The sequence below is a fragment of the Lepidochelys kempii genome, chromosome 8, assembly GCF_965140265.1.
Source record: "Lepidochelys kempii isolate rLepKem1 chromosome 8, rLepKem1.hap2, whole genome shotgun sequence".
In the NCBI taxonomy this organism is placed as follows: domain Eukaryota; kingdom Metazoa; phylum Chordata; order Testudines; family Cheloniidae; genus Lepidochelys; species Lepidochelys kempii.
This window is the reverse complement of record NC_133263.1, coordinates 106,458,327-106,481,572: the sequence shown is the minus strand read 5'-3', so window position 1 is coordinate 106,481,572 and position 23,246 is coordinate 106,458,327. Positions and strand designations below refer to the sequence as shown.

The window sequence follows — 23,246 nt, the reverse complement described above, 5'->3', positions numbered from 1 at the left end:
CCGACCTATTGCCATGGCGCTCCCCCGACTCAGCTGCACCCCGACCCATTGCCATGGCGCTCACCTGACCCTGCTACACCCCAGCTACACCCCGACCCATTGCCATGGCGCTCCCCTGACCCTGCTACACCCCGACCCATTGCCTGGCGCTCACCTGACCCAGCTACACCCCAGCTGCACCCTGACCCATTGCCATGGCGCTCCCCCTGACCCAGCTACACCCCGACCCATTGCCATGGCGCTCACCTGACCCTGCTACACCCCGACCCATTGCCTGGCGCTCCCCTGACCCTGCTACACCCCAGCTACACCCTGACCCATTGCCATGGCGCTCCCCCTGACTCAGCTACACCCCAGCTGCACCCTGACCCATTGCCTAGGCGCTCACCTGACCCTGCTACACCCCAGCTACCCCTGACCCATTGCCATGGCGCTCACCTGACTCAGCTGCACCCCGACCCATTGCCATGGCGCTCCCCCTGACCCTGCTACACCCCAGCTGCACCCCGACCCATTGCCTAGGCACTCACCTGACCCTGCTACACCCCAGCTACCCCCCGACCCATTGCCATGGCGCTCACCTGACCCTGCTACACCCCAGCTGCACCCTGACCCATTGCCATGGCGCTCCCCCTGACCCAGCTACACCCCAGCTGCACCCCGACCCATTGCCATGGCGCTCCCCCTGACTCAGCTGCACCCCGACCCATTGCCATTGCACTCCCCCTGACTCAGCTACAGCCCAGCTGCATCCCGACCTATTGCCATGGCGCTCACCTGACCCTGCTACACCCCAGCTGCACCCCGACCCATTGCCATGGCGCTCCCCCTGACTCAGCTGCACCCCGACCCATTGCCATGGCGCTCCCCTGACCCTGCTACACCCCAGCTGCACCCCTGACCCATTGCCAAGGCGCTCCCCTGACCCTGCTACACCCCAACTGCACCCCGACCCATTGCGTAGGCGCTCCCCTGACCCTGCTACACCCCAGCTGCACCCCGACCCATTGCCATGGCGCTCACCTGACCCTGCTACACCCCAGCTGCACCCCGACCCATTGCCATGGCGCTCACCTGACCCTGCTACACCCCAGCTGCACCCTGACCCATTGCCATGGCGCTCACCTGACTCAGCTGCACCCCGACCCATTGCCATGGCGCTCCCCCTGACTCAGCTACACCCCGACCCATTGCCATGGTGCTCCCCCTGACTCAGCTACACCCCAGCTGCACCCCGACCCATTGCCATGGCGCTCCCCCTGACTCAGCTACACCCCAGCTGCACCCCGACCCATTGCCATGGTGCTCACCTGACCCTGCTACACCCCAGCTACACCCCGACCCATTGCCATTGCGCTCCCCTTGACTCATCTGCACCCCGACCCATTGCCATGGCGCTCCCCCTGACCCAGCTACACCCCAGCTGCACCCCGACCCATTGCCATGGCGCTCACCTGACCCTGCTACACCCCAGCTGCACCCCGACCCATTGCCATGGTGCTCACCTGACCCTGCTACACCCCAGCTACACCCCGACCCATTGCCATTGCGCTCCCCCTGACTCATCTGCACCCCGACCCATTGCCATGGCGCTCCCCTGACTTACCTGCACCCCGGCTACACCCTGACAACGACCCAGCTACACTGTGACCTGTCTTATGGCACTCCCTGACTGCCAGGAGTGAGCTTTGGAACAAGGGCAGCCCTTCCATACAGCGCCAGGCTGGCCGGGGCACATGCAGCACACACGGGGCAAGGCACGCGGGGACGTCCTGCCACAGGCTGGGCAAGGAGGAGCCTGGCCCGTACCCAGAGGGGTCTTGGGCACAGGGACACCAGGACCCTTGGCTGCCGTGGTTACCACTGAACACTGACGCTGCAGGGTGAGGACGCAGGCCCTGCTGGGCCAGCCAGGCCAGGATGGGTTGCACATTTAGGACGGAGTGTGCACCAGTACTGCGGGGATGGGTGCGGGAGGAGAACGTGGCTGGCTGGATACCGCGCTAGTCACCAGCCGTGCTCTCTGGGCTAGCTGGGGCTTTGCAGGAGCCCTGGCCAGCATCTCGGCCTGTGTCTGTCCACGATGCTGGGCTGAGATCCCTGCATGCAGCACGGGGACAAGCACGGGCTCGGGAAAGGCCCTTTCCCCCCGGCTGGGTCTGAGCCAGATGCAAAGGGGTGCTGACACCGCACGGGAAGTGTCCCACCGCAGATGCTGTCTTGTGGCCCGGCATTACTGCATCTCTCATGCTTTATCACGGTCCGTATTTCAGGCCCCAAGTGATCAGAACGGGCAGGGGCCCAAGCCCAAACCCTGAGCCAAAGGCCATCCCCCCCACAGTGTGAGCAAATGGAGAACTAGTGTGGCCCAGTGGCCAGAGCACAGGACTGGGGTCCAGGAGCTCTGGCTTTGCTTCTGGGCTCTGCCACTGACCTGCTGGGTGACTGCCCAGGTCTGCGCTCTACCCACTAAGCCAGGCTGCCTCTTAGGGAGGTGAAATGCTGTGATCTTGCCCTCCTACCTTTGCTTATTCCCAGCCCCACCGGTGGTTCCTCCTGCAGTGCCATGCTGGCTGGGGCGCAGACCCAGCCACCAAACAGCTGGAATATTTAGGTTCCTTTCAGTGAGGAAGGGTTGCCCAGTGGGTAGGGCACCAACCCAGGGCTCATAGATCCCAAGGCCAGAAGGGACTGTGGTGATCAGCTGGTCTGACCTCCTGCATAGCACAGGCCAGAGACCTGCACCCCTGCACCCCCCACCCCAAGCAGAGCTGTTAGAGAAATATCCAGCCTTGTAGTTACAAATGGTCCCAGGGTTAATGACCCTCATTGTGAAAAACCGATGCCCTATTCCCAGTCTGAATTTGTCTGTCTTCAGCTTCCAGCCATGGGCTCATGCTAGACCTTCCTCCGCTGGATTATCAGCTATCTGAACCCCATGTGGGGGTGTACAGACATCACCCCTTAACCTTCTCTTTGTTAAACTAGATAGATGGAGTTCTTTGAGGTGATCACTGTGAGGCAGGTTTTCTAATCCTTTAATCATTTTCAAGGCTCTTCTCTGACCCCTCCCACATTTATCCACCTCCTTTTGGAACTGTGGGCACCAGCCCTGGACACAGGATCCCAGCAGCGGTCGCAGCCGGGCCAGATACAGAGATAGAATAACCTCTCTGATCCTCCCCGAGATTCCCCTGTTTATGCAGCCCAGGGTCGCATCAGCGCTTTGGGCCACAGCCTCCCACGGGCTGCTCCTGTTCTGCGGATTGTCCGCCCCAACCCCCAAATCTTTTTCAGAGTTACTGCTTCCCCTTCCGTACGTACGGCATGCACCCTCTGGTCCTAGATGGATACATGTAGCCATATTAAAACACGTGGCATTTGCCTGAGCCCAGCTTGCCGAGGATCCAGATCGCTCTGTGTCACCGACCCGGCCCCTTCTCCGGTTCCCACTCCCCCAGGTTTTGTGCCATCTGCAAACTTGATCAGTGATTTTTCTTCCGGGTGACTGATAAAAGCGTGTAGCAGCGTAGGGCCAAGACGAGATCCCGGGGGGAGGGGGTGCACTGGAAAGGCACCTGCTCATTTTGAGAGCTATCAGGTTGCTGGTCTGAATCCACTGAATGCGGAGCGTGGCAAGTTTATATCGTGCGCGGTTTTAATCAAGCCGTTGCATGGTACCAAATCAAACACCTGACGGAAGTCTGAGTCTATTACATCAGCACCGCTACCTTTCTCAACCAAACTTGTTATCTCACCAAAAAAGATACCAAGTTAGTTTGACAGGATCAATTTCCCATAAATCCATGTGGATTGAGATTAATGACATTACCCTCCTGTAATTCTGTATTAATTGAGTCCACGTCAGCTGCTCCATTATCTTGCCCAGAATTGATGTCAGAATGACAGGCCTGTAATTACTCACACCCTGCCATTTACCCAACATTAACTTTCTTCCAGTCTTCTGGAACTTCCCCAGTGTGCCAAGATGTATTCAAAATCAACATCAATATTCCAGCAACCTCTTCAGTCAGCTCTTTTAAAACTCATGGGTGCAAGTTATCTGGACCTGCTGATTTTAAAAATGTCTAACTTTAGTAGCTTCTATTTAACATCCCCCAGAGATATTAATGAATGAAAAGAGTGTTATTATATGATATGACTACATTGTGTTTTTCCCAAATACAGAACAGAAATATTTATTGGACACTTCTGCCTTTCCTGCATTGGTATTGCTAATTTTACCATTTCCATCTAGAAATGGACCAATACTGTTGTCAGGATTCTTCCAAAATATATTTAAAAAATCTCATTCTTACTTTCCTTAACTCTGGTGACCATAGAGTTCTGGTTGTGTTCTTTTGCTTCCTTTATCAATGTTCTACAATTCCTAGCATCTGATTTACATTCATTACTGTCAATTTCCCCTTTCTTTTATTTGCTACATTAATTTATTTTGTGTTTTTTAGCTGTCGTCACTTCCCCTCTAGACCTGAGTTCAATTCCCTGCTTTGCCACAGACTCCATGTTTCTCAGCTCCTATCTGTACAAGGAGGATAATAACACCACCCTGCTTCACAGGACTCAGTGAGTGAGGATAAAGAAAAGGAGGACTTGTGGCACCTTAGAGGCTAACCAACTTATTTGAGCATAAGCTTTTGTGAGCTACAGCTCACTTCATCGGATGCATTCTGATGAATGGAATGCATCCGATGAAGTGAGCTGTAGCTCATGAAAGCTCATGCTCACATACATTGGTTAGTCTCTAAGGTGCCACAAGTACTCCTTTTCTTTTTGCGAATACAGACTAACACGGCTGCTACTCTGAAACCTGAGTGAGGATAAATACACTGAAGATTGTGAGGTGCTCACATGCTGAAGTGATGGGGTCAGATAAGGACCATGACTTGTTTATTTGTGATAGAAACACTCTAACAATAATTAAAAACACAGAGAGTCAAAAATACAGTATAATGGACTGGGACAGATCCTCAGCTGCTGTACATTGGTGTAGCTTAGTTGTCTCCAATGGGGCCACATTGATTTCCCTGAGCTGAGGACCTGAGCCGAGGCACCATGACTATACTCTGTGTGCCGTGGCTCTAGGTGCCAATGCGAGATCATCCCCATGAAATCACTCCTACCAGAGAAGCGGCGTCAGTCCCAGCAGCCTGGCCAGGTTGCAGTTTAGACCATTCACCTACCACCTCCCCTGAAGTGGGTAGGTCTCTTACAGCTGTTCTATGGGTTTGCCTGGGACTGTGAAAAAGCAACCACATTCATCCCTGGGGCGAGGGCTGCATTCCTCGCTGAGCGTAGCATTGGTCCCAGGCAGTACCACCAACCCCAAATGGTCAGAAATCCTGAGATTAGCCTCAAAATCATGAGATTTTGTAAAGACTATCTATTCTTTCTGTCTGCTGCTCTCTGACCTGTTGGCTCACACATGAGTCATGTTTGGAAGCTTTTCTCCACAGCTATAAGGCCTGGAAAGTTACTTTTGGAAAACAATGAAAGCCAAGATTCTCACCTACATCACTTATCTCTGGGGCTTTATGCAAACACTGAGTATTGTGAGCTCACCAGCATTGGCCATAGTGCCCCTGGGATCCGTCAGTGTGAAAATGCCAGGAATGCCGGTGTTAATACTCTTCCTGGAAACCTGCCTCTTCCTTTAACCCCCAGAGAAAGCTCAAGAGAGCTTCGGGACAGGACAGAGATAACATCCAGATAAGGAACCTGTTTCCACTTTCTCTAACTCCCCTGACTCAGGAGTGGTCCTGGGAGATTTGCTCCAGCCAAGCGTCTTGTTTGCATGGTCTGGGACTCCCCAGATCTAATCTGTGCCGGGTGTTTAACTTGGTGACGGTAGGTGCAACTTCTGCAAACACCTGGGAAGGAACAAGCCTGGCAGGGTTTATAAATATCCCCCAATACACTTCACGCTCTGCTGGCAATGTGCCTCAGTGACATCATTTGAGGCACACAGGTTTTGAACTTGATCAAAAAGAAAAAAATCTGTGTTCAGAGCGAGCGATCTGTGTGGGGCGTGTGGCCATGCTGGGGACTGGCAATACCTTGATTTGATCTCAGCTACCTGCTTTGCACCATTGCTTCCAGGTTGCAATGGAAAGCTCTGAAAGTGACTTCACCTGCAGAGCCCTGCTGCTCTTCACCTTCACCTCCTGCTTCTGCTGGGCTGTCTGGGTGGCTGGGATAGAGAATCCCTCTTCTCTGGCCTGTTTGGCTGTCTGTCCGTCCTTAGACTGTGAGCTCATCGGGGCAGGCAGTGTCTCGCCATGTACAGCGGGGGGGCGCTCTGGGCGTGACCACAAACGCATGGGACACACTGATTGGTCATCATCATTAAGCCGTTTGGTCCAAAATAGAATTCCATTTCTGTGACCAATTTAAAAAGAATGTCATGGCTGCCATCTCACTCAGCTTCTGTCCCCGGGCTTTTCATTTCTTTGATTACAAAAGCTTGAAACGAAATAAAGTAAAATGTGTTTAGTTGCAGATTGGACTTTAAAAAAACCCAGGTGTTGGAAGATGGTTTCTCCACTTTTTCTCCCTTTTATTCCCCTGCTCTTTTTCGGGGGAGGGGGTGGGTGGGAATCAAAACAAGGAGAAACAAAGGAGGGAGGGGGCAGAGAACAGAAACACCTTGAAATATAAAACCTAAAACGACATTTTTTTTAACGAAACACAAATATTCATTTTGAAAATTGTCATGGAAAAAAACACACAAATTCAAACAAAATGCAAAAATCAACAACGGTTGGCGTGATGGAAAAGCCATTTTCAAAGTAAAAAGCCTCCAACTTTTTGACCAAAACATGTCAACCAGCGCTAGTTAATAAGAAATGATTATTAACAATCACAATAAAGTTCTGCCCGAAACGCCAGACTCCTCCACACCGACAATGAGGTTTCATTTTCACTTTTTGTTTTGCAACACTTGCTTTGAGGAGCTCTTGAAAACACACCAGCTCTTCAACTGCCTTGTCCAGCACCCAGTTATGTCCCTGTTCTGCTTCTGCCTCCTCTCGGGCCCTGGTCTACGGTATCTTGACAGTCCCGATATTAGGGGCTTGGTCTTACATAAGCAACTGTACCCCCACAAAAGAAGTGTCCCAATTTCCCCCTTTCCCCCCCAAAAAACAGGTCCCAATTTGTCACACTTGCTATCTGGTCACTCTCCCCCAATCCCATCCCCAGGCAGGCTCAGGTGGATTCTGCCCCTCTTTGCCCCCTGGCAGCTGCCCCATCAGGTTTCCGCTGCAGCTTGGCATGGCCTCGGTGGCTTGTTTGCTTGCAGGGTTATCTGGTCTGAAGCGAGTGTTGGTTTTGGCGAGGAGTGCCAGGACCACGCCTGCTGTTTAAATACCACAGCCAAGGGGGTTAGAGAAATTGAATGAAATATTTGTTGCGGTTGGAAGACACACACAACCCAAACACACACCGCTCCGCTCTCTGGCTACTAGAGGAAAGCAGGGGGAGGGAAGATTCTCTGAAAAACCACACTGGCTCCTGAGGCTGCTTTGGGGAAATAATTAGGGCCCAAATCATGCCCCGTGTGGCTCCGCGGAGCCCAGTTCTACTCTCGCTCAGGCGGCTGTAAATCCTGGAGTGAGAGGCCACGGCCACTGGTCTCTGGGTGTTGCCACCAGGCTGAATGTGGCGAGACGCCGCTGGCTTTGCACACCCACGGCCCGATGTGCCACTGCCCTGCACTCTGTGTGGTCACTTTCACCAGTGCCGGGTGGGCGTCCCAGGCCGCCGTGCTCCTGTGCTGGCCTTTTGTGCTCACTCTGCCCGGGTGGGAAGGGTAGGGTGGTGGCGGACCGCCCTTCCCCGCTGACTGCTCATTGGGTTTGCTGTTTACACCTGCTTCCTAACTCCTTTGCACCCAGTAGGCCAGATCCTGCTTTCACTCACCCCAGTGTAAATCCAGAGTGTGTGTGAGGGGGGAGCTCAGAATGTGAACCAGTGTGAAACCAAAGCCCCTCAGTTATTCCCTGCAAAGAAAGGTGCTAATTAGCAAACGGATGCATATGGTTTATATGGATGATCCAGTGAAGCCTAGTTCGAGGAATGGAGCACTCTGAGGTCCTCTCCCCAAAGTCCCTGCAGAGACGCCGTCCTGATGAACTCACGTCACAAACTGTTTCATCAGAGAAGGTCATTTCCAAAGGAGGCGAGTGCCAATAAGAAACAAACCTCCACTCCGAACCCTGTAGCTGCGGGAGGCACAGAACAAAAGGAGGAATTGGGCTTGAAATCAGATTATCTCTATTCCTAATTTATCCCCCTTTTATTATTTCTAACAAGTAAGCGGGTCTATTTTGGAACTGGCGTCCCCAGGAGAGTAGCTAATCAGGGCAGTACATGAGCAGACTTTAGGAAAAAAGTTCCTTTTGTGATGTGTCGCAAGCCTATTTACTAATATGAAAGCTGGATAATTAAATGCCACTTCCTGGAACACAATGAGAAAGCTTTATGTAAAGCCACATGAAAGCAGCTTGCTCCCAAGAACGGACCTTTCAAATTTCAGTGTGCTTTTGTGAGGCTGAGTGTTGCCCTGTGTCTGGTGGACGCTGTGTGTGGATAAATGTGTGGATTGCGTGTCTGTCTGTATGCAGTGTGTCGCTACAGGGTATCCAAATGTGTTATGTGTCTGTTGTCTTTCATTACCATCAGTAGCACCATGTTGCATGGGGCTGATTGTATGGGTGTTCTGTGTGGGTGTGCATATGGTTCTGATGTACCATTAGTGTGTTGGGTGATTTCTTTAATTGTCTGTATGCTACACACAGCCTGCGCGCACACCGATTTGACACAGTGTTTATAATACAATGACAAATAAGGAGATGCAGGGTTACAAAAAATCCCATCAGCTCAAAGCTCCTACCCACAGAATGTCTTTGTGCAACAGCGTCTAACTCTTCCTATCATGTTTCAGAGTCAGCACAGGACACAGGCACTGCTGCATGGGCGTTAATAACACATGAGGGTTTGTCTACATGGGGAAACTGACCAGAACAGCTCTTCGGAATAGATCTCTGTGTGGACACGCTATTCCAGAATAAAAGTGATGTTATTCCAGAATCATTATCCTTTTTGGAAGCACACCAATCATTCCTGGATCAAATGACTTATTCTGCATTAGCTGTTCTGGTCCATTTCCACATGCAGATGAGCCCTCACTGACTGCACAGGGCTGAATTTCACTGTTGTTTATAGTACAGAGAACTCTTGACTGCAGAAGCTGCGGAAGCTTGAAAGCTGGTCTCTCTCCCCAACCAAAGCTGGTCCAATAAAAGATATGGCCCCTCCCCGCACCCCCTTGTCCTGCTGATGTCCTGGGACTGACACGGCCACAACACGCTGCATACCCTTGGCTAGATATTACTTTTCTAAATGCAGCCAATGCAGCATCACAGGGCCTGTCTGTGTTGCCCAGTATCACACCCACTATTTGAAAATCACAAAGACATTCCCCAAAGCAAACAGGCAGCTCTCCAAGCCCCTCGGCAAACCCTTGCAAGAAGGGATGGGATGTGCACTGTGCCCTGAAGCGAAAGGCACCTAAACCGGGTTTTGGAGTTTAGGAGCCTAAATACCTTTGAGGAACTGGGCTGTTCCCCTTTTTGTTCCCATAGGAAGGAGGCCTGGAAGGGGCAATAGGTTTGGTGTTAATTTGGCGAGTCTTCTTTTCGGCTTGTTTTTTACATTACAAATCAGGTCTTATCTACCCTGGAAGACACTATGGTAACTGGAGAAAGAGTCAAGTTATAAATAACACAAGGGACACGCGACTGAACAGCGGAGAGGGGACTGGCACGTTAGTCGGACTGTTTAAAACACTTTGTTTTTGGTAACTCCTCTTTAACTATAACACCTAATAAACATCTGGGAGAAAGAGCAGCTTTGTTAAAGGTTCCCAACCCTTCCCCACACACATACGTTCAGGGGCGGGATGAAAGAGTGCCCAGTATATCCCTCTGAACCCCCCAGCAAAACCAGGGGAGACCAGATCACGAGGTTGGGGGAAAAGCTGGGAAAATCCCCCCTCTTTCCAGCCTTTTCTGTTCCTCCAGCGGTGCCAACTCTCATGATTTTGTCATGAGTCACGTGATAATTATTGGTTTCCTTCAAGCCCCAGGTCCTGGAGTCACGTGGGCACGTGATGATTTCAGCCTTCAGTCTTAAAGGAAAAGTACGCTTCTAGCCCTTGTGGCTGTGGAGAAAGCCTCAAAATGTGACCCCCATGCACCCTAGAAGCTCCAAAAGCAGAAGGCCAATAAAAAGAAACCAAACCCACCACTCTGACATCATCTCATGGTTTTAAAGCTGATCTCATGATTTTTGAACACTTGGGGCTGGCAATGCTGTTCATCATAGAGAAACAGAACAGGGCACCTGTCCCATTTTCCCTCAAACCCTTTCAGGTGTCACCGTGACAAACCCGGGCTCCGCTGGGACAGCTAGGTCGGACCCTGTCCCTCACTCCGTCTGTGCAGCTCCCAGCCCAGGGATGCTTGGATCGTGCCCGGCTGCAATGCTAATCATTTCTGAACCCTGCGTGTCCCTTGGCACGTGTCAGACCAGCCTTCACGGGGGGGGTCTGAATGTACGAGGAATGTGCGAGGAGGCAATGTGTTTGCAGGCCAGCATGTATGTTTCTGTTCACAGGCGTGAGCCTGAGCATGTTCCTGCGTGCATTCCCGGGCGATGGCCTTGCGAGCGTCCTTGGGCCTGGGAGGCCATGGGTGGGGCGGCTGCGTGTGCATGTTGCTGGGTGTTTGAGGGCGTGGTAGTGAGGAGGTTGGCTGTACCTGTTGCAGCTGAGAATGTCCACTCCCCCCTGCTTCTCCCAGCAGGGCCCTGGTCTCACCCATGTAAAACATCCACTGGTCCCCTTGAGCCATCAAAACCTGGCATGGCTGGCGTAACCTCCTGTCCATCAGTGCCGCCTGGGCCCTCCTGCCTGCTCGCACACAGCCTGCTGCTTTCAGGGTTCCTGTAACAGTGAAAGTTAAGTGGGGAAAAAAACGTTGTCGTTAGCGTGTAATAGAGGAAGAGAGGTAAAAAGGGCAGGAAATTTGCACCAAGTCCATTTCCCCTTGGCCCTGGGCCGCTGCTCATTCCGGATCTGGGATTTGCGTAGGCAGAGTTAAAAATAGTGGGTATAAAAGAGAAAGGCGAAGGGCCGAGAGAGCCCCACAACAAGCCGGCCTCCAGCCTGAGAGAAGAGGGCAGAACTTGTGCAAGCCGGGCCAGACAGAGATCAAAGCAGACCTGCCCCCAGGGGAGCAGGCAGCCTAGAGGGGAGGACACATCTCTGTGTGTGCGCGGGCATGCGTGAGTGTGCATTGATGTGCACAGTTGTGTGAGTGAGTTTGTGCATGGGCAACACTTCCATCCTTGTCACACCAATGAAGCCTCCTTGAAATGAGCTAAATTTAAAGTGTGTGTGTGTGTGACAGGCTGTTGTGTGTCTGAGTGTGTGCATAGGAGGAGAATCTGTGCACTAGTTTCTCTTGTGTTAAGTTTTCCTTGCAAAGAGCAATGGCTCTTCTTAGTCCTAGAAAATAACCCTGAGGGTCTGAGCCCTAGGAGGCGGAGAAGGAAGGATATCTGGGCCTGATATTCCTGGTGTCAATTCTTATGGATGCTTTGGACCCCTCACAAGGGAGTTGGGTAAATGACCCTTTGCCACAGGCGGAGAAGATGCAACATTAGGTATAAATGCTAATGATTATGAACAAGATCATGGCTGGGTATTTCTTCATTTAATTAAGAAAACGTTAAATACCGCTGATAGCGCTGCTTGCGGGGCTGCGGGTCCCCAGGAGCCCCCTGAACACCTTGTTTGCAGGGGAGGGGGCTGCCCAGAAGAACCGGCCTCTGAGGGCTTCTCTCCTGGCAAAGGCTCTTGGAGGGCAGGCACCGGCCCCCGCCCCTCCCCAGTTAGGAGCGGGACAAGATTTGTTCACATCGGTCCCTCCCGGGAATTTCCTGTCCATTAACAACAAATCTAAAAGCCACCGAGGAGAAAAGGCCTTGAGATCAACATAAATAAACCAGCCCCGGCGCGCGGGGCGGCTCCCCGCGCAGGGTGAAGGGCAGCCGGGGTTCCAGTGGCCGGGAGTCCCGCCGGCGGCACTGGGGAGTGGCTGGCGGGGCGTCCCTCGCGCGGCCTGCCCGGGGTGGGTTGAAGTCTGTGCCCGGGCATAGCGAAGGCTGTGATCGCCCAGCCCCCGGCCGCGAACCCGCTGGGGCGGGCGGCCCGGCACCTGGCCGCGGGGCCGGTTCCTGGGGCGCCCCCCGCAGTCCAGCGGCCCGGCGGAGGGCGCAGCCGGGGGGCCCCGCGCTGGAGGCCGCAGCGAGCGAATCTCGCCTGGCCTGATAACATTGTGTTTGTCCCGGCAGCGGGGGGAAAGCTGCCGGGAGCCGATAAGAGCCGGCGGCTCCGGGCTGGGCTGAATCTCCCGGGAGTTCCGCTTTGCTCTGCGGCGGGCCGGGCTGCGGGGCCCCGGGACTTAACCCAGGGCTCCCCGGGGATCGGGCACAGCTCCCGGGGGAGCGGCGGGAGGAGGGGGCGTCTCAGCTCCGAGGGTGGGGAGCTCCCCGCCGCCAGCCTGTCCGTCCATCCCTCTGTCTGTCCATCCAGCCCCTCTCCTCCGTCTGTCCGTCCATCCCTCCGTCTGTCCGTCCACCCTCCATCCCTCCCGCTGCCAGCCTGTCCGTCCATCCCTCCGTCTGTCCGTCCACCCCCTCTCCTCCATCTGTCCCTCCATCCACCCTCCATCTGTCTGCCCATCCCTCTTCAGTCTGTCCGTCCATCCCTCCATCCCCTCCCCGTCGCCTGTCTGTCCATCCACCCTCCATCGGTCCGTCCATCCCTTCATGCCCTCCCTACCGCCCGTCTGTCCGTCCACCCCCTCCCCACCAGTCCGTCCGTCCATCCTTCCTCCGTCTGTCCGTCCATCCCCTCCCTGCCATCAGTCTGCCCGTCCATCCCCATACATGGAAGAAGGAGCTCCCCACCACCAGTCTGTCTGTCCGATCCACCCATCCCTTCACCCCCATACATGGAGGGGAGAGATCTCCGCCAGCAGAGGCTCTCTGTCTATCCACCCCTCCATCCATCCCCATAACTAGCTTATCGAGCCACCCCCAGAGACTCTCAGCCAACCCCAAAGCCATGGGTGTTTGCAGCCACCTTTCTGCCTCTGGTTCAAGCAGTTGGAGGAGTCCTGGTGTGTCTCCCCCTTTGTGGAAGATGGTGGATCCCTCTTGTGGGCAGGAGCTTTCCCTGACACCAGGTGCTGCTGGGCTGGCCCAGGACTGGGGACGTGTTTGATGCTCTTAGTCTTACCCCACCCTGGATCAGTCCTATTAGAACAGAGCATCTTTCCCTAGGGCAGCGGCTTCCCTGCCTCAGGTCCCCATCCCACCAAGGCCAAGGCAGATGCTGGGGCAGTTCCCAACCTTGCTGCCACTCGGGGCTCCCCAGTTCCTCCTTCTTAGCAGAAAACAAGCCCAAGGGGCCGGTTGGTTCTAGCCCCATGGGAGATGGTGAACGTGGCCCCTTGGGCAGCAGTATTTGTAGCCCAAACGCTTGCTGCAGGGAATGGGGCACAGGGGCCTAGTGGGGCTGCCCCACTTTCCACCCTGGGGCCCAGGGGGTAAAGGACTCCTGAAGGGGCCACGCCCTGGCAAGGGAGCCAGGTGTGAGGCTAAGTCACTGTGGTGGGTCATGGGCTGGCACCAGTCCCCAACTATGCCACAGACTTCCCAGGCGACCTTGGGCAAGTCACTGAACTTCCTTGTGCCTCACTTTCCTGGCACACCAGATGGGGCTGAGGCCTCCTTTGCCTCGTTCACTTGTAAACGAGGTCTGTCTCTCACCAAGCGCCCGGGCACTGCCCGGCCCCTGGCACCAGCCGGGTGCTAGACGTAGTGCCCACCGATGCCAGCGCCCCTCTGTGCAGCAGCCCCCAGCTTTCCTCTGCCAGCTGCTCTTCCAGGTTTGCCAGGAGCAGAGCTAATCTTTAACCCTTTCTTCTCCTCCCCCCACCGCCTCATTCATCCCTCCACTTTACTGTCCTGTTTGCTTTGCTGCTGTTTGATCTTGTCTAATGCCCCCTTCTTTACAGCCTGTTTTAGTGGCTGGAGAGATAATTCTCGTTTCCCAAATGCAGCTCTTGGGCTTCTGTAAAGAGAGGGCTGGTTACATCTCTCCTGCCCAGCTGGGCCCATCTGAAACCCACACACAGTAGGGCAGCACCTACTTCAGGGACTCGCAGGGGCCCCCCTGTGCTGGGACCTGAGCTGATCTCCAGCCGGGCCCCACCCGCTCCTTCTCACTCACAAGTCACAGCGCCCACTACATTGGGTCTGTAAGAGGAATGTAAAGGGAGGCTGGTCTCTCTCTAGGGGTGGAGGCCTTGGACAAGCCTGCTCGGTTCCGAGTCCCGGCTCTCACGGACTCCTGGTGTGACAGCAGGGGAGTCACTGACCCCGTCCCCAGCTGTGCCATGGGGATAAAGCTTCCTGTCCAAACGATAAGGGGGCTCTCGGAGGCTGCATTTGGGGCTCTCCAGCACCTAGCACAGCAGGGCCTGGTCTCAGGGGAGGCCCTGGTCTCAGGCGGGGCCCTGGTCTCAAGCGGGGCCTCTCAACGCGCGCCAGCAGGACGAATACCAACCACCTGGGAACCACTCCACAGGCCAAGACCCCCGGCAACAGACGTGAGTCCCATCCGGCGGCTCTTTCTCTCCCTCTGAAAATGAGCCAATATCGCAGGGCTGAGTCTATTCCAGGGGCTCTCAAACTTTGGTCCTGGTGACCCCTTTCACACAGCAAGCCGCTGAGTGCCACCCTCCTTACCGATTGCAAACACTTTTTTTATATTTAACTGGGTTATAAATGCTGGAGGCGAAGGGGGGTTCGGGGTGGAGGCTGACAGCTCACAGCCCCCCAGGCCATAACCTCCTGACCCTCTGAGGGGTCCTGAGCCCCAGTTTGAAAATCCCCGAGCTATTCAAATGGAGGGAAAAGAGGGCAACCCAAGGGTAAGGAGAGGCTGCTCTTTCCTCTGGCTCCAGGACATTTTGTCTTGTTCTCTGTAAGCTCTTGGGGCAGCAGCGGCCACCATATCAGTGTCCTGCACAAAGGAGACTTCAGGCTGACAGGCTTAGCAGCCAGGCGGGTCAGGAGAGCCGCCCACGCCGGGCACGCGTGGCCTTCCAATGCCAAAGCTGCTGCTCGACAGAGAAGGACTTTCCAGCTTTTAGCCCAGCGGGTGGAATTCAGTCTGGATAACAAAACAGGATTCTGAAATAACAAGCAGCCCGCTGATGTCCAGGCCAGTGCGTGCTTTGGAAATGAGTCCAGGCGTTCTTGGTAAAAGGGGAAAGACTTGCATAGTTGTTTTCCCTTTGGATTCCTGCACTCATTTATTGCAGTGCTCCACCCTGATAATTAAAGGCAAGTGCGGAAAGCAACTGGTAGGGTAGCTTAGGGTCCGGAGCAGGGAAGCTCTGTGAGCATTTACCTGTGTGGGTAGCTTCATTATTACTGTCTAAAGAGTCTTCTGGCTCCGGAATAGCAGAGGCCTCAACCCCAAGTTCTTCGAAAGGTAGGGAGAGATGGAAAGCCCCAGAGCGGGAGAGGCTTGGGGAGATAAACCTTATCGCTTCTAGGCAAGCTCAACAGCCAAAAAGCCATTCCTGGTATTGGCTGGAGGGAGGCCAGCCCAGCTCAAGCCAAGAGAGGAAGGTGTGGGAGGCTGTGTCTTCCCAGCGATGGCTTGGCTGGGCCAGTCCTCGCAAGCTGGCCGCTCTGTATTGGCTGGAGGTCTCTTCAGGGCTCCGTGTGACCTGCTCCTGGCTTCACAGGTAGCCCGAGGTTTCCCTGCTGCCCTGCAGTCCCCCCTCTCTGGGCTGTCAGGTGCCTGGCTGGGGGTGTTTTCTTCCCGAGGGAGAGAAACGCCGCCCGCCAGCAGCACCCGGCCAGGCTGTCCTGGGCCACCAGCTGCAGACCCTGCTGCGCTGGGGACTCGGGCCCTGGGTCTACACTCGGGCGGCTCTCAGCCTGGGGAGGCCCCAGGGCGGGCACAGGGCCCCCGGGTGCAGTGGGGCCTCACCAGGGCAGGGACTCCGGACAGTCACCGGCACTGCGCTGGCCACGCTGCGCTCCACACCCCCGGGGACCCACAGCGAGCCCTGAACCCCGCGCGGGCCCCCCGCCGGGGAGCAACTTTCCTCCCGGCTCCGCCGCTCCCGCCGCGGGCTCAGCCCGCCGGGCGAGCGGGCCCGGGGCGCGGACCGAGGGAGAAGACGGGGCGGGGGGGGCAGGAGCCCAGCACCGCAGCCCGGGGCCGCCCCGGGTCTCCCCCGCCCCACCGGGTGCCCGGCTCGGTGCGCCTTCCAGCACCCGGCTCGGGGCACATCCAGAGGGCGGGGCCTAAGGACCGGGGGGGGGGGCCCGCCGCCGCTCTGGCCAATCGGCGGCGGAGGGCTGTGAATATCCAAGCAGGGGCGGGCCAATCCGGGCGCGCTGGGGATGTTAACAGCTGGGGAGCGGGCCGGGCTGCGCTAGACCTGGGCTGTCCGGGAGAGCGCCCAGCCGCCCGGGAGGGAGCCCCCTCGCCTGCCCGGAGCCCAGCGCGCTATGGCCGGGGCCGTGGGGGAAGCGGCGCTGCCGCCCATCGCCTCCTTCGCCAGCCTGCTGCCCGTGGAGGAGAAGCGGGCTCCGCTGCTCCACGTAGGTGCCGGGGGGCGCTGCCAGCCGGGGGGCGCCGCCCGCCGGGGGGCGCCGGGTGGGGGGGAGAGTCTGTAGGGACCAAGGTACCGCCACTCCCCGCAGGGTTGGGGGCGGCGCCAGGGAAGTTTTTGTAGGGTCTCCAGCAACTCCAGGGTTGTGCAGAATGCGGGGGGGCGGCCGGGCTGGGGCGGGGGGGCGGCCGGGGCCCGCTGCGGGGCGGGGGGGGGCGGCTGTCAGGTGCGCTGGCGGCGGGGAGGGGGCGCGGCCGGGCATGGGAGTCCGTCACTCCTTTGGGCGCTGGGCGGGTTTGCGGTCAGGAGCTGGGCTCCCACGAGGCAGCGGATGGGGGGACCCTGGGTGGCCCAGCACCCCCGGGGGGGGGGCGGTGGCTCCAGCTGACCCCGCTCCAGGGAGCCCGGGGTCACTGGTGCGCCAGGCGCGCCCTGCCCTGCCCTTCCGGGGGCTCCTCGCCAGCGAGCGCAACCCGTTCTGCTGGTTTGGGGATGAGCGTCTCCTCCGGTTCTGGGGCGCCCGGCCCCTGACTCCCCGTCTCCCCGCCCTGCAGCCCCGCTTCGCCGCCATGGAGGGCGGCCCCGCCGGGATCAAGAGGGAGGAGGACGACCTGGGCAAGTTCGTGGACTTGGATTTCATCCTGGCCCACACCAGCAGCCCGCAGCAGGCGGGCCCCGCCTACCCCCTGCCCGACACCCCGGAGAGCTGCTGCACCGAAGGCGACGGCTCCTACCCGCCCGGCAACAAGTTCGGGGCCCCCTACCCCGACAGCCGCAGCTACATGGCCGAGCTGCTCACCGCCGACCTGCCGGGCCCCTGCGAGCTGCAGCGGCGGGAGTACACGGAGCTGCGGGTCCCCGGCGGGCTGGGCCACCCGGCCATGGCCCGGCCGCTGCCCCCCGACCACCGGGCGCCACAGGCGGGGGCCCGGATCAAGAAGGAGCAGCCGGAGGAGCAGGCCTGTATGCTGGGCATGGGGGGCGAGTGCCTGGGGCCAGGCGCCATGGACCACAAGCCCCTCATGATGCCCCCGCACGAGCAGCTCTACCCCCCACACCCCGGCTTCCCCCACGCCAGGGTGGGGCCCCCCGAGGAGATGGGGCCGGCGGGGGAGTGCCCCCTGCTGGGCGACCTGCACCCGCACCTGGGCCCCCAACACTACCCGCTGCCCCCGCAGCACTATCCGGCCCACTTCGCGGCCCACGGGCCGGCCCAGTTCCATGGACACTTCAGCGTGTTCCGGGAGCCGCTGAAGGCGCACCCCGGCCTGCACAGGATGCTGGTGACGCCCCCCAACTCGCCCGTGCTGGATTACTTCCCCGCCGGGGCGCCCCCCGAGGACTGCAAGCCCAAGAGGGGCCGGCGGTCCTGGGCCAGGAAGCGCACGGCCACCCACAACTGTGAATACCCGGGCTGCGGCAAGACGTACACCAAGAGCTCGCACCTGAAGGCGCATATGCGGACACACACCGGTAAGGCTGGCCCTGCTAGGGGCCCGCGGCGCTCGGGGGGCCCCTGCCCTCTCCCCGCCTCCTGGGGCGCACCGCGGGGCAGGGGCAGGGGCGAGTCACTCCTTGGGGGGCTGTGGGAGTTCCCAAGCCCCGCAGGAGCCCTGGGACAGAGGGAAGAGGACGGGAAGCTGGCAGCGTAGAGGGGCTGGGCCCGACCCCCGCCGTCGGATTCCTCCCCGCAGCGGAGTTACTCCCATGGGCTGCACGAGGCGCGGCTGGGGAGATTTTGCAGGAGCGGGCCCGGGGGACGGACAGTACTTGGGGGAGGGCAGGAGCGGGCTCTGGGGAGGGGGGGGACGCGATAGTGGTGGGTGAAAGAGCCAAAGTTGTGTCCCTTAAACTGAGGAGGGGACGGGCCGGGGAACCGGTGCCCCCTTGGCTGCGGTTGCAGCTGGCGGCGCCCGGCTGCGTGCACCGGGCCTTGTTTGCAGCCAAGGAGATGGAGCGGCTGCTGGAAAGCCCAGGGGGGTTGGGAGCAGGCTCCTAGGCAGGGCAGTGCCCGGGCTGGCGGGCTAATGCTGTTCTGGTCTCTGCCCAGGGGGGTTGGGAGCAGGCTCCTAGGCAGGGCAGTGCCCGGGCTGGCAGGCTAATGCTGTTCTGGTCTCTGCCCGGGGGGTTGGGAGCAGGCTCCTAGGCAGGGCAGTGCCCGGGCTGGCAGGCTAACGCTGTTCTGGTCTCTGCCCAGGGGGGTTGGGAGCAGGCTCCTAGGCAGGGCAGTGCCCGGGCTGGCAGGCTAACGCTGTTCTGGTCTCTGCCCAGGGGGGTTGGGAGCAGGCTCCTAGGCAGGGCAGTGCCCGGGCTGGCGGGCTAACGCTGTTCTGGTCTCTGCCCAGGGGGGTTGGGAGCAGGCTCCTAGGCAGGGCAGTGCCCGGGCTGGCGGGCTAATGCTGTTCTGGTCTCTGCCCAGGGGGGTTGGGAGCAGGCTCCTAGGCAGGGCAGTGCCCGGGCTGGCGGGCTAATGCTGTTCTGGTCTCTGCCCAGGGGGGTTGGGAGCAGGCTCCTAGGCAGGGCAGTGCCCGGGCTGGCAGGCTAACGCTGTTCTGGTCTCTGCCCAGGGGAGAAGCCCTACCACTGCAACTGGGATGGCTGCGGCTGGAAGTTCGCCCGCTCGGACGAGCTGACCCGTCACTACCGCAAACACACTGGCCACCGGCCCTTCCAGTGCCACCTGTGCGAGCGGGCCTTCTCCAGGTCGGACCACCTGGCGCTGCACATGAAGAGACACATGTAATGGACAGAGCCGCCTCTGGGGACCCGCAGCTGGGCGGGGAGAGACTGAACGCTATTTATGAAGCCACAAAATATTTTCTTATTGATGCCACTAATTTATGTCACTAGTGAGGTCTGGAAAAGAGCAAACACTCAGTATTTAAAGGTAAAACCAGCTGGATCTTCCACAGCCAGGTCTATAGAAATAGCTACCCAGGAAGTGCAGAGCCCAGGGTGTAGAATACTGTACAGAATGAGCGGAGGCGTTTTTAAAGGGATTTTTAAGCTTATACATTTTGTTCCAGTTTGATTTTTTTTTTTAATAATGTTGTAATGTAAAGACTGGGCAGCATTGGCGTGGATCTGGGTTAAAGTGGGACGGACGCGTTTTGTAAAAAAAATCCAGCTCAAATAAACAAGCCATCTTCTGTAGGCTTCTAGCACCTTTTTAAGCCTTCTTCAAAGGAAGAGCGGAATTGCCAGCGTAGGTGGGACTCCTGGGCCATCGGCTCTGGTGTCACGCCGTGCTCCGCTCCCCACCCAGTCAGTCGGGGACTGGCTTACGCCCTGAAGTAGGATCACTTCCCAGTGGTGTGTTGGCAGTAACTCTGCTGCCCACTCCTATGACGTATTGGCATGTTCAAGGCCCAGCGGCTGCAATCCCAGATTGCTCACTGCCACTTCTTTGTAAAGTGAATTTCTAACCCAAAATGTGACTGGCGTGTGGAAAGAAAATGACCCACGCTGTAAAATCTCATGCCTTGTGAAGCAATCTCGTGATTGTTTGGGAGCCTGACTTCAGGACTCTGAATACTGCTGAGCAGCACAAGGCCAGGGATCTACCTTTATACCCTTCCAGGGAGCGTTCCAAATCCTACTGGAATTGCCATAGCCCCAAGACAGCCCGTGCCTCACGGGGGGACACAGTCGGCAGCCTGCTCCCGTGCCTGTACAAAGCAGCTGCATCTCTCGAAAACCTTCATATTTGCAATGTCTGTTCTGGATTTGTCTTGTCATTTTTAACTGTGTATTTTTGTTTGTTCCCCTTCTGCTGAAGGGTGAGCAGGAAACCAGGTACTGCTGCAGCCCCCTTTCCAAGCTGCTTCCTAAAACTCTTATTTGTGTAAAGAGAACAAGGAGTTTTGTCCACCTATGAATTCCCAGGTCTCTGCTGTACTTGAAACCTTCTTTCTAAAAGAGCAGGCCAAGGAGGCTTGATGTGCAGCTTCTGCAAAGTGCACTGAGTTGGAAGAGAGCAGGGATATAGACTAGTTGGGTTTTATAGAACTTGTCTTCCTGCTGGGACTCCCAGCTCTGAGAAGAGCCTGTTCCTCTCTGTGTATATTGTCAATTAACATTTCTCTGCTTGGGCACACTAGCTCTCCCCCACTTTGAAATGTTACTTTTCTTTATATGCAAACCATTGCGCTATTGTGATCGGATGTAAAATAAATGAATACACCTCAGCAGCAGGAGCCTGCAGAGTTTACTTTGAAACTCTCCCCAGGAGTGAGAAGCAGATGGCAGGGTTTACTGTTTGTCAATATTATGAGCCTCAATGCCGATTTCTATTTAAAATAGCCGTGAAGGAATCTGTGGCAACGGCCTTTGCCTTGTCTCGGCATCTTCCATGAGTGCCAGCACTCAGAGCAAGCATTAATGCGTCCCTTATTTCACCACTCTCTGCCTCTGTTTCCCCATTCTACAGATGTGGAAATGAAGGCACAGAGGTGAAGTGACCTGGTCACAGCAAGTCAGTGCCAAAGATGAACTGAACCAAGGAGATTTGACTCCTGGTCCTTTTCTCTACCCACTAGATTCCTCCCCCCCACCCCTTCTAGAGCTGTGAATGGAGCCCAGGAGTCCTGACCCCCTTGTCAGGTGGTTACAGCCCAGGATGCTTCCCCCCGCCGGAGCTCCTGTGTCCATGCCAGGTGTGTGGCTCAGTGGAACGCCCCAACCAAGCTACCAGGCAGCTTCACTCCACTCAGGTGCTGAGGTTTCCTTATGCATTAATAGGTGGTGACTAAGCGCTGGCTTGTTGGCAGGTCCCAGGCCCAGCAAGCAGGTCTGTCTCCATCCCTCCCACAGCCAATTACCCGTGATACACGCACTGCTCCGAAGGCTGGGGCTTGCACAGACCTGACGGGTAAAATCCAGCTCCTTGCAGAGGTGAGTCCTGCAATGCTGGCTGCTTTGTGAGTTCTGGCCCCTGGAAACTCGACTGGGCTGAGCCCTGTAGCACAGGGGATGAGCCGGTCACAGCCTGTAGGGCTGGCCCAGCTGTGCCCTAGAGAGCTGCCCATCTCCCACTGGCAGCCTAGTGACTGGGAGCATTGGGTCCTTCCTAGCCCACCAAGGATCTGCCCTGGCGCTGCCCAGTGCGGGGGGGAGAGGGGAGTATCGCGGGGTGCTGAAGTGACTGTTCCAGGGTGTCAGCTAGAAATGGCAGTGCCAGGACAGCTGGGCAGGGGACTCCAGGACATTCATTTGGCTTTTGGGTGCTGGGGATTTGTCCTGCCTGCAAATCCTTCCACACTCTGGGGTTCCATTCTGCCTCACTGCTCACAGCCCTGAGGGGGCATTTAAAATGGGGGGGCATTTCTGTGCTAAGGGACAGCTGGGGCATATGCTTAATGAGCCTCCCAGCTTCCCCTGTCTTAGTGGATGCAGGTTCCCTGCTGGCAGAGACCCCCAAATGTGGGCCAGGGTGATCCAGCGGGCCTGGCTCTGGGGGGAGGGAGGGGTGGATTTCCTGGCCTATTGGTTCAAGGGCACCTGCCTCGCCTCTGCTGGCCACTCTGGCAAGGAGCCAGGCTCCAGGGGAAACCTCCAGCACTGGTGAAATTCTCCAGTGACTTGTTCAGAAATGTCAAGCTGCCGACTTACAGGGAAGGTGTGGGCTGTTTGACTAAGCAGTGAGTCAGGCCGGCAAAGCCAGCTGGGTGTTGTGTGTATAATCCCTGGCTCTGGGGTTTATTTCCAGGGGAAGGGGTGTGTGTGTGCGTGCGTGCATGTGGGTGGGTGCGTAAACTGTGTTTCTACAGCCTTCCTGTAACATTGGAGTGGCTGGGTCTGGTGCTTGCTGTCCCAGCCTTCCTAGGCACCTGCCAAGCCAAAGTGACAGCTCACCTTCCCTGGTGAGCCGAGCTGAACCCTGCAGGGAGGAAAAACCAGTTCCAGGTCCCCTTTCATCATCCCATGGGCCTGCCAGGCAGTGCGGGGGAGGGAAGCGCAGTGCAAGGCCCAGACTTTTTCCTGCCTGCCACTTAGCCCTTCGTTTGCAGGGTGAGCTGCCCACAGGCGCTGACAAGTTTGTTCCCGTGGCCTTCATGACCCAAAAACAGCTGGGAGAGGAGCCTTCCAAGGGGGCAGCCAGCGGGAGATGTGGAGGTCGGGGCCAGCCTCACCACCCTGGAGCCTGCCAGCCTGTCTCTAGCCACAAGGCCCCCACCAGTAGCCACGTGCTGCCGCTGGGCTTGAGCCCAGAATGGGCTGCAGGCGAGGGGGGAAAGCTCACGTCACACATGCTGAGGCCGCTGATGCTCCCTTTGGGAGCTTGGGGTCTTTCTTGGGGATGTTTGACTTTGCAATTTCAGGTCAGAACCTTGGTGAGGTGAAACGGGGCCCTGGGGCAAGACACTTGATGATAACCCTGCTCTGGCTATTCAGACGGTCAGCTCTTCCTTGGTGCGTGTACAGTGCTTGCTCAGGTGGGCATTCCTGGGACTGTAA

The 23,246-nt window shown here is 57.1% G+C and overlaps 1 protein-coding gene and 1 long non-coding RNA gene across 3 annotated transcripts; one reads left to right on the top strand and one right to left on the bottom strand.

Annotated features, from left to right (window-relative positions):
• Nucleotides 1-4,799: 4,799 nt before the first annotated feature.
• On the bottom strand, nt 4,800-16,354 carry LOC140916376 (uncharacterized). Its single transcript, XR_012160515.1, has 3 exons — nt 15,569-16,354; nt 10,842-11,026; nt 4,800-8,243 (listed from the first exon to the last, which is right to left on the bottom strand). It is a non-coding gene; the product is annotated as an uncharacterized lncRNA (long non-coding RNA).
• LOC140916375 (uncharacterized) lies at nt 15,777-20,980 on the top strand. 2 transcript variants are annotated; one of them, XM_073357960.1, is made up of 3 exons: nt 15,777-15,911; nt 17,345-18,263; nt 19,358-20,980. In XM_073357960.1, exons 1-3 carry the CDS (start codon nt 15,819-15,821, stop codon nt 19,531-19,533), a joined length of 1,188 nt encoding a protein of 395 aa, XP_073214061.1. In that variant the 5' UTR covers nt 15,777-15,818; the 3' UTR covers nt 19,534-20,980. The 2 variants fall into 2 exon arrangements, with proteins under 2 accessions (XP_073214061.1, XP_073214060.1); XM_073357959.1 differs by lacking the exon at nt 15,777-15,911 and adding an exon at nt 16,548-16,779.
• Nucleotides 20,981-23,246: the final 2,266 nt, after the last annotated feature.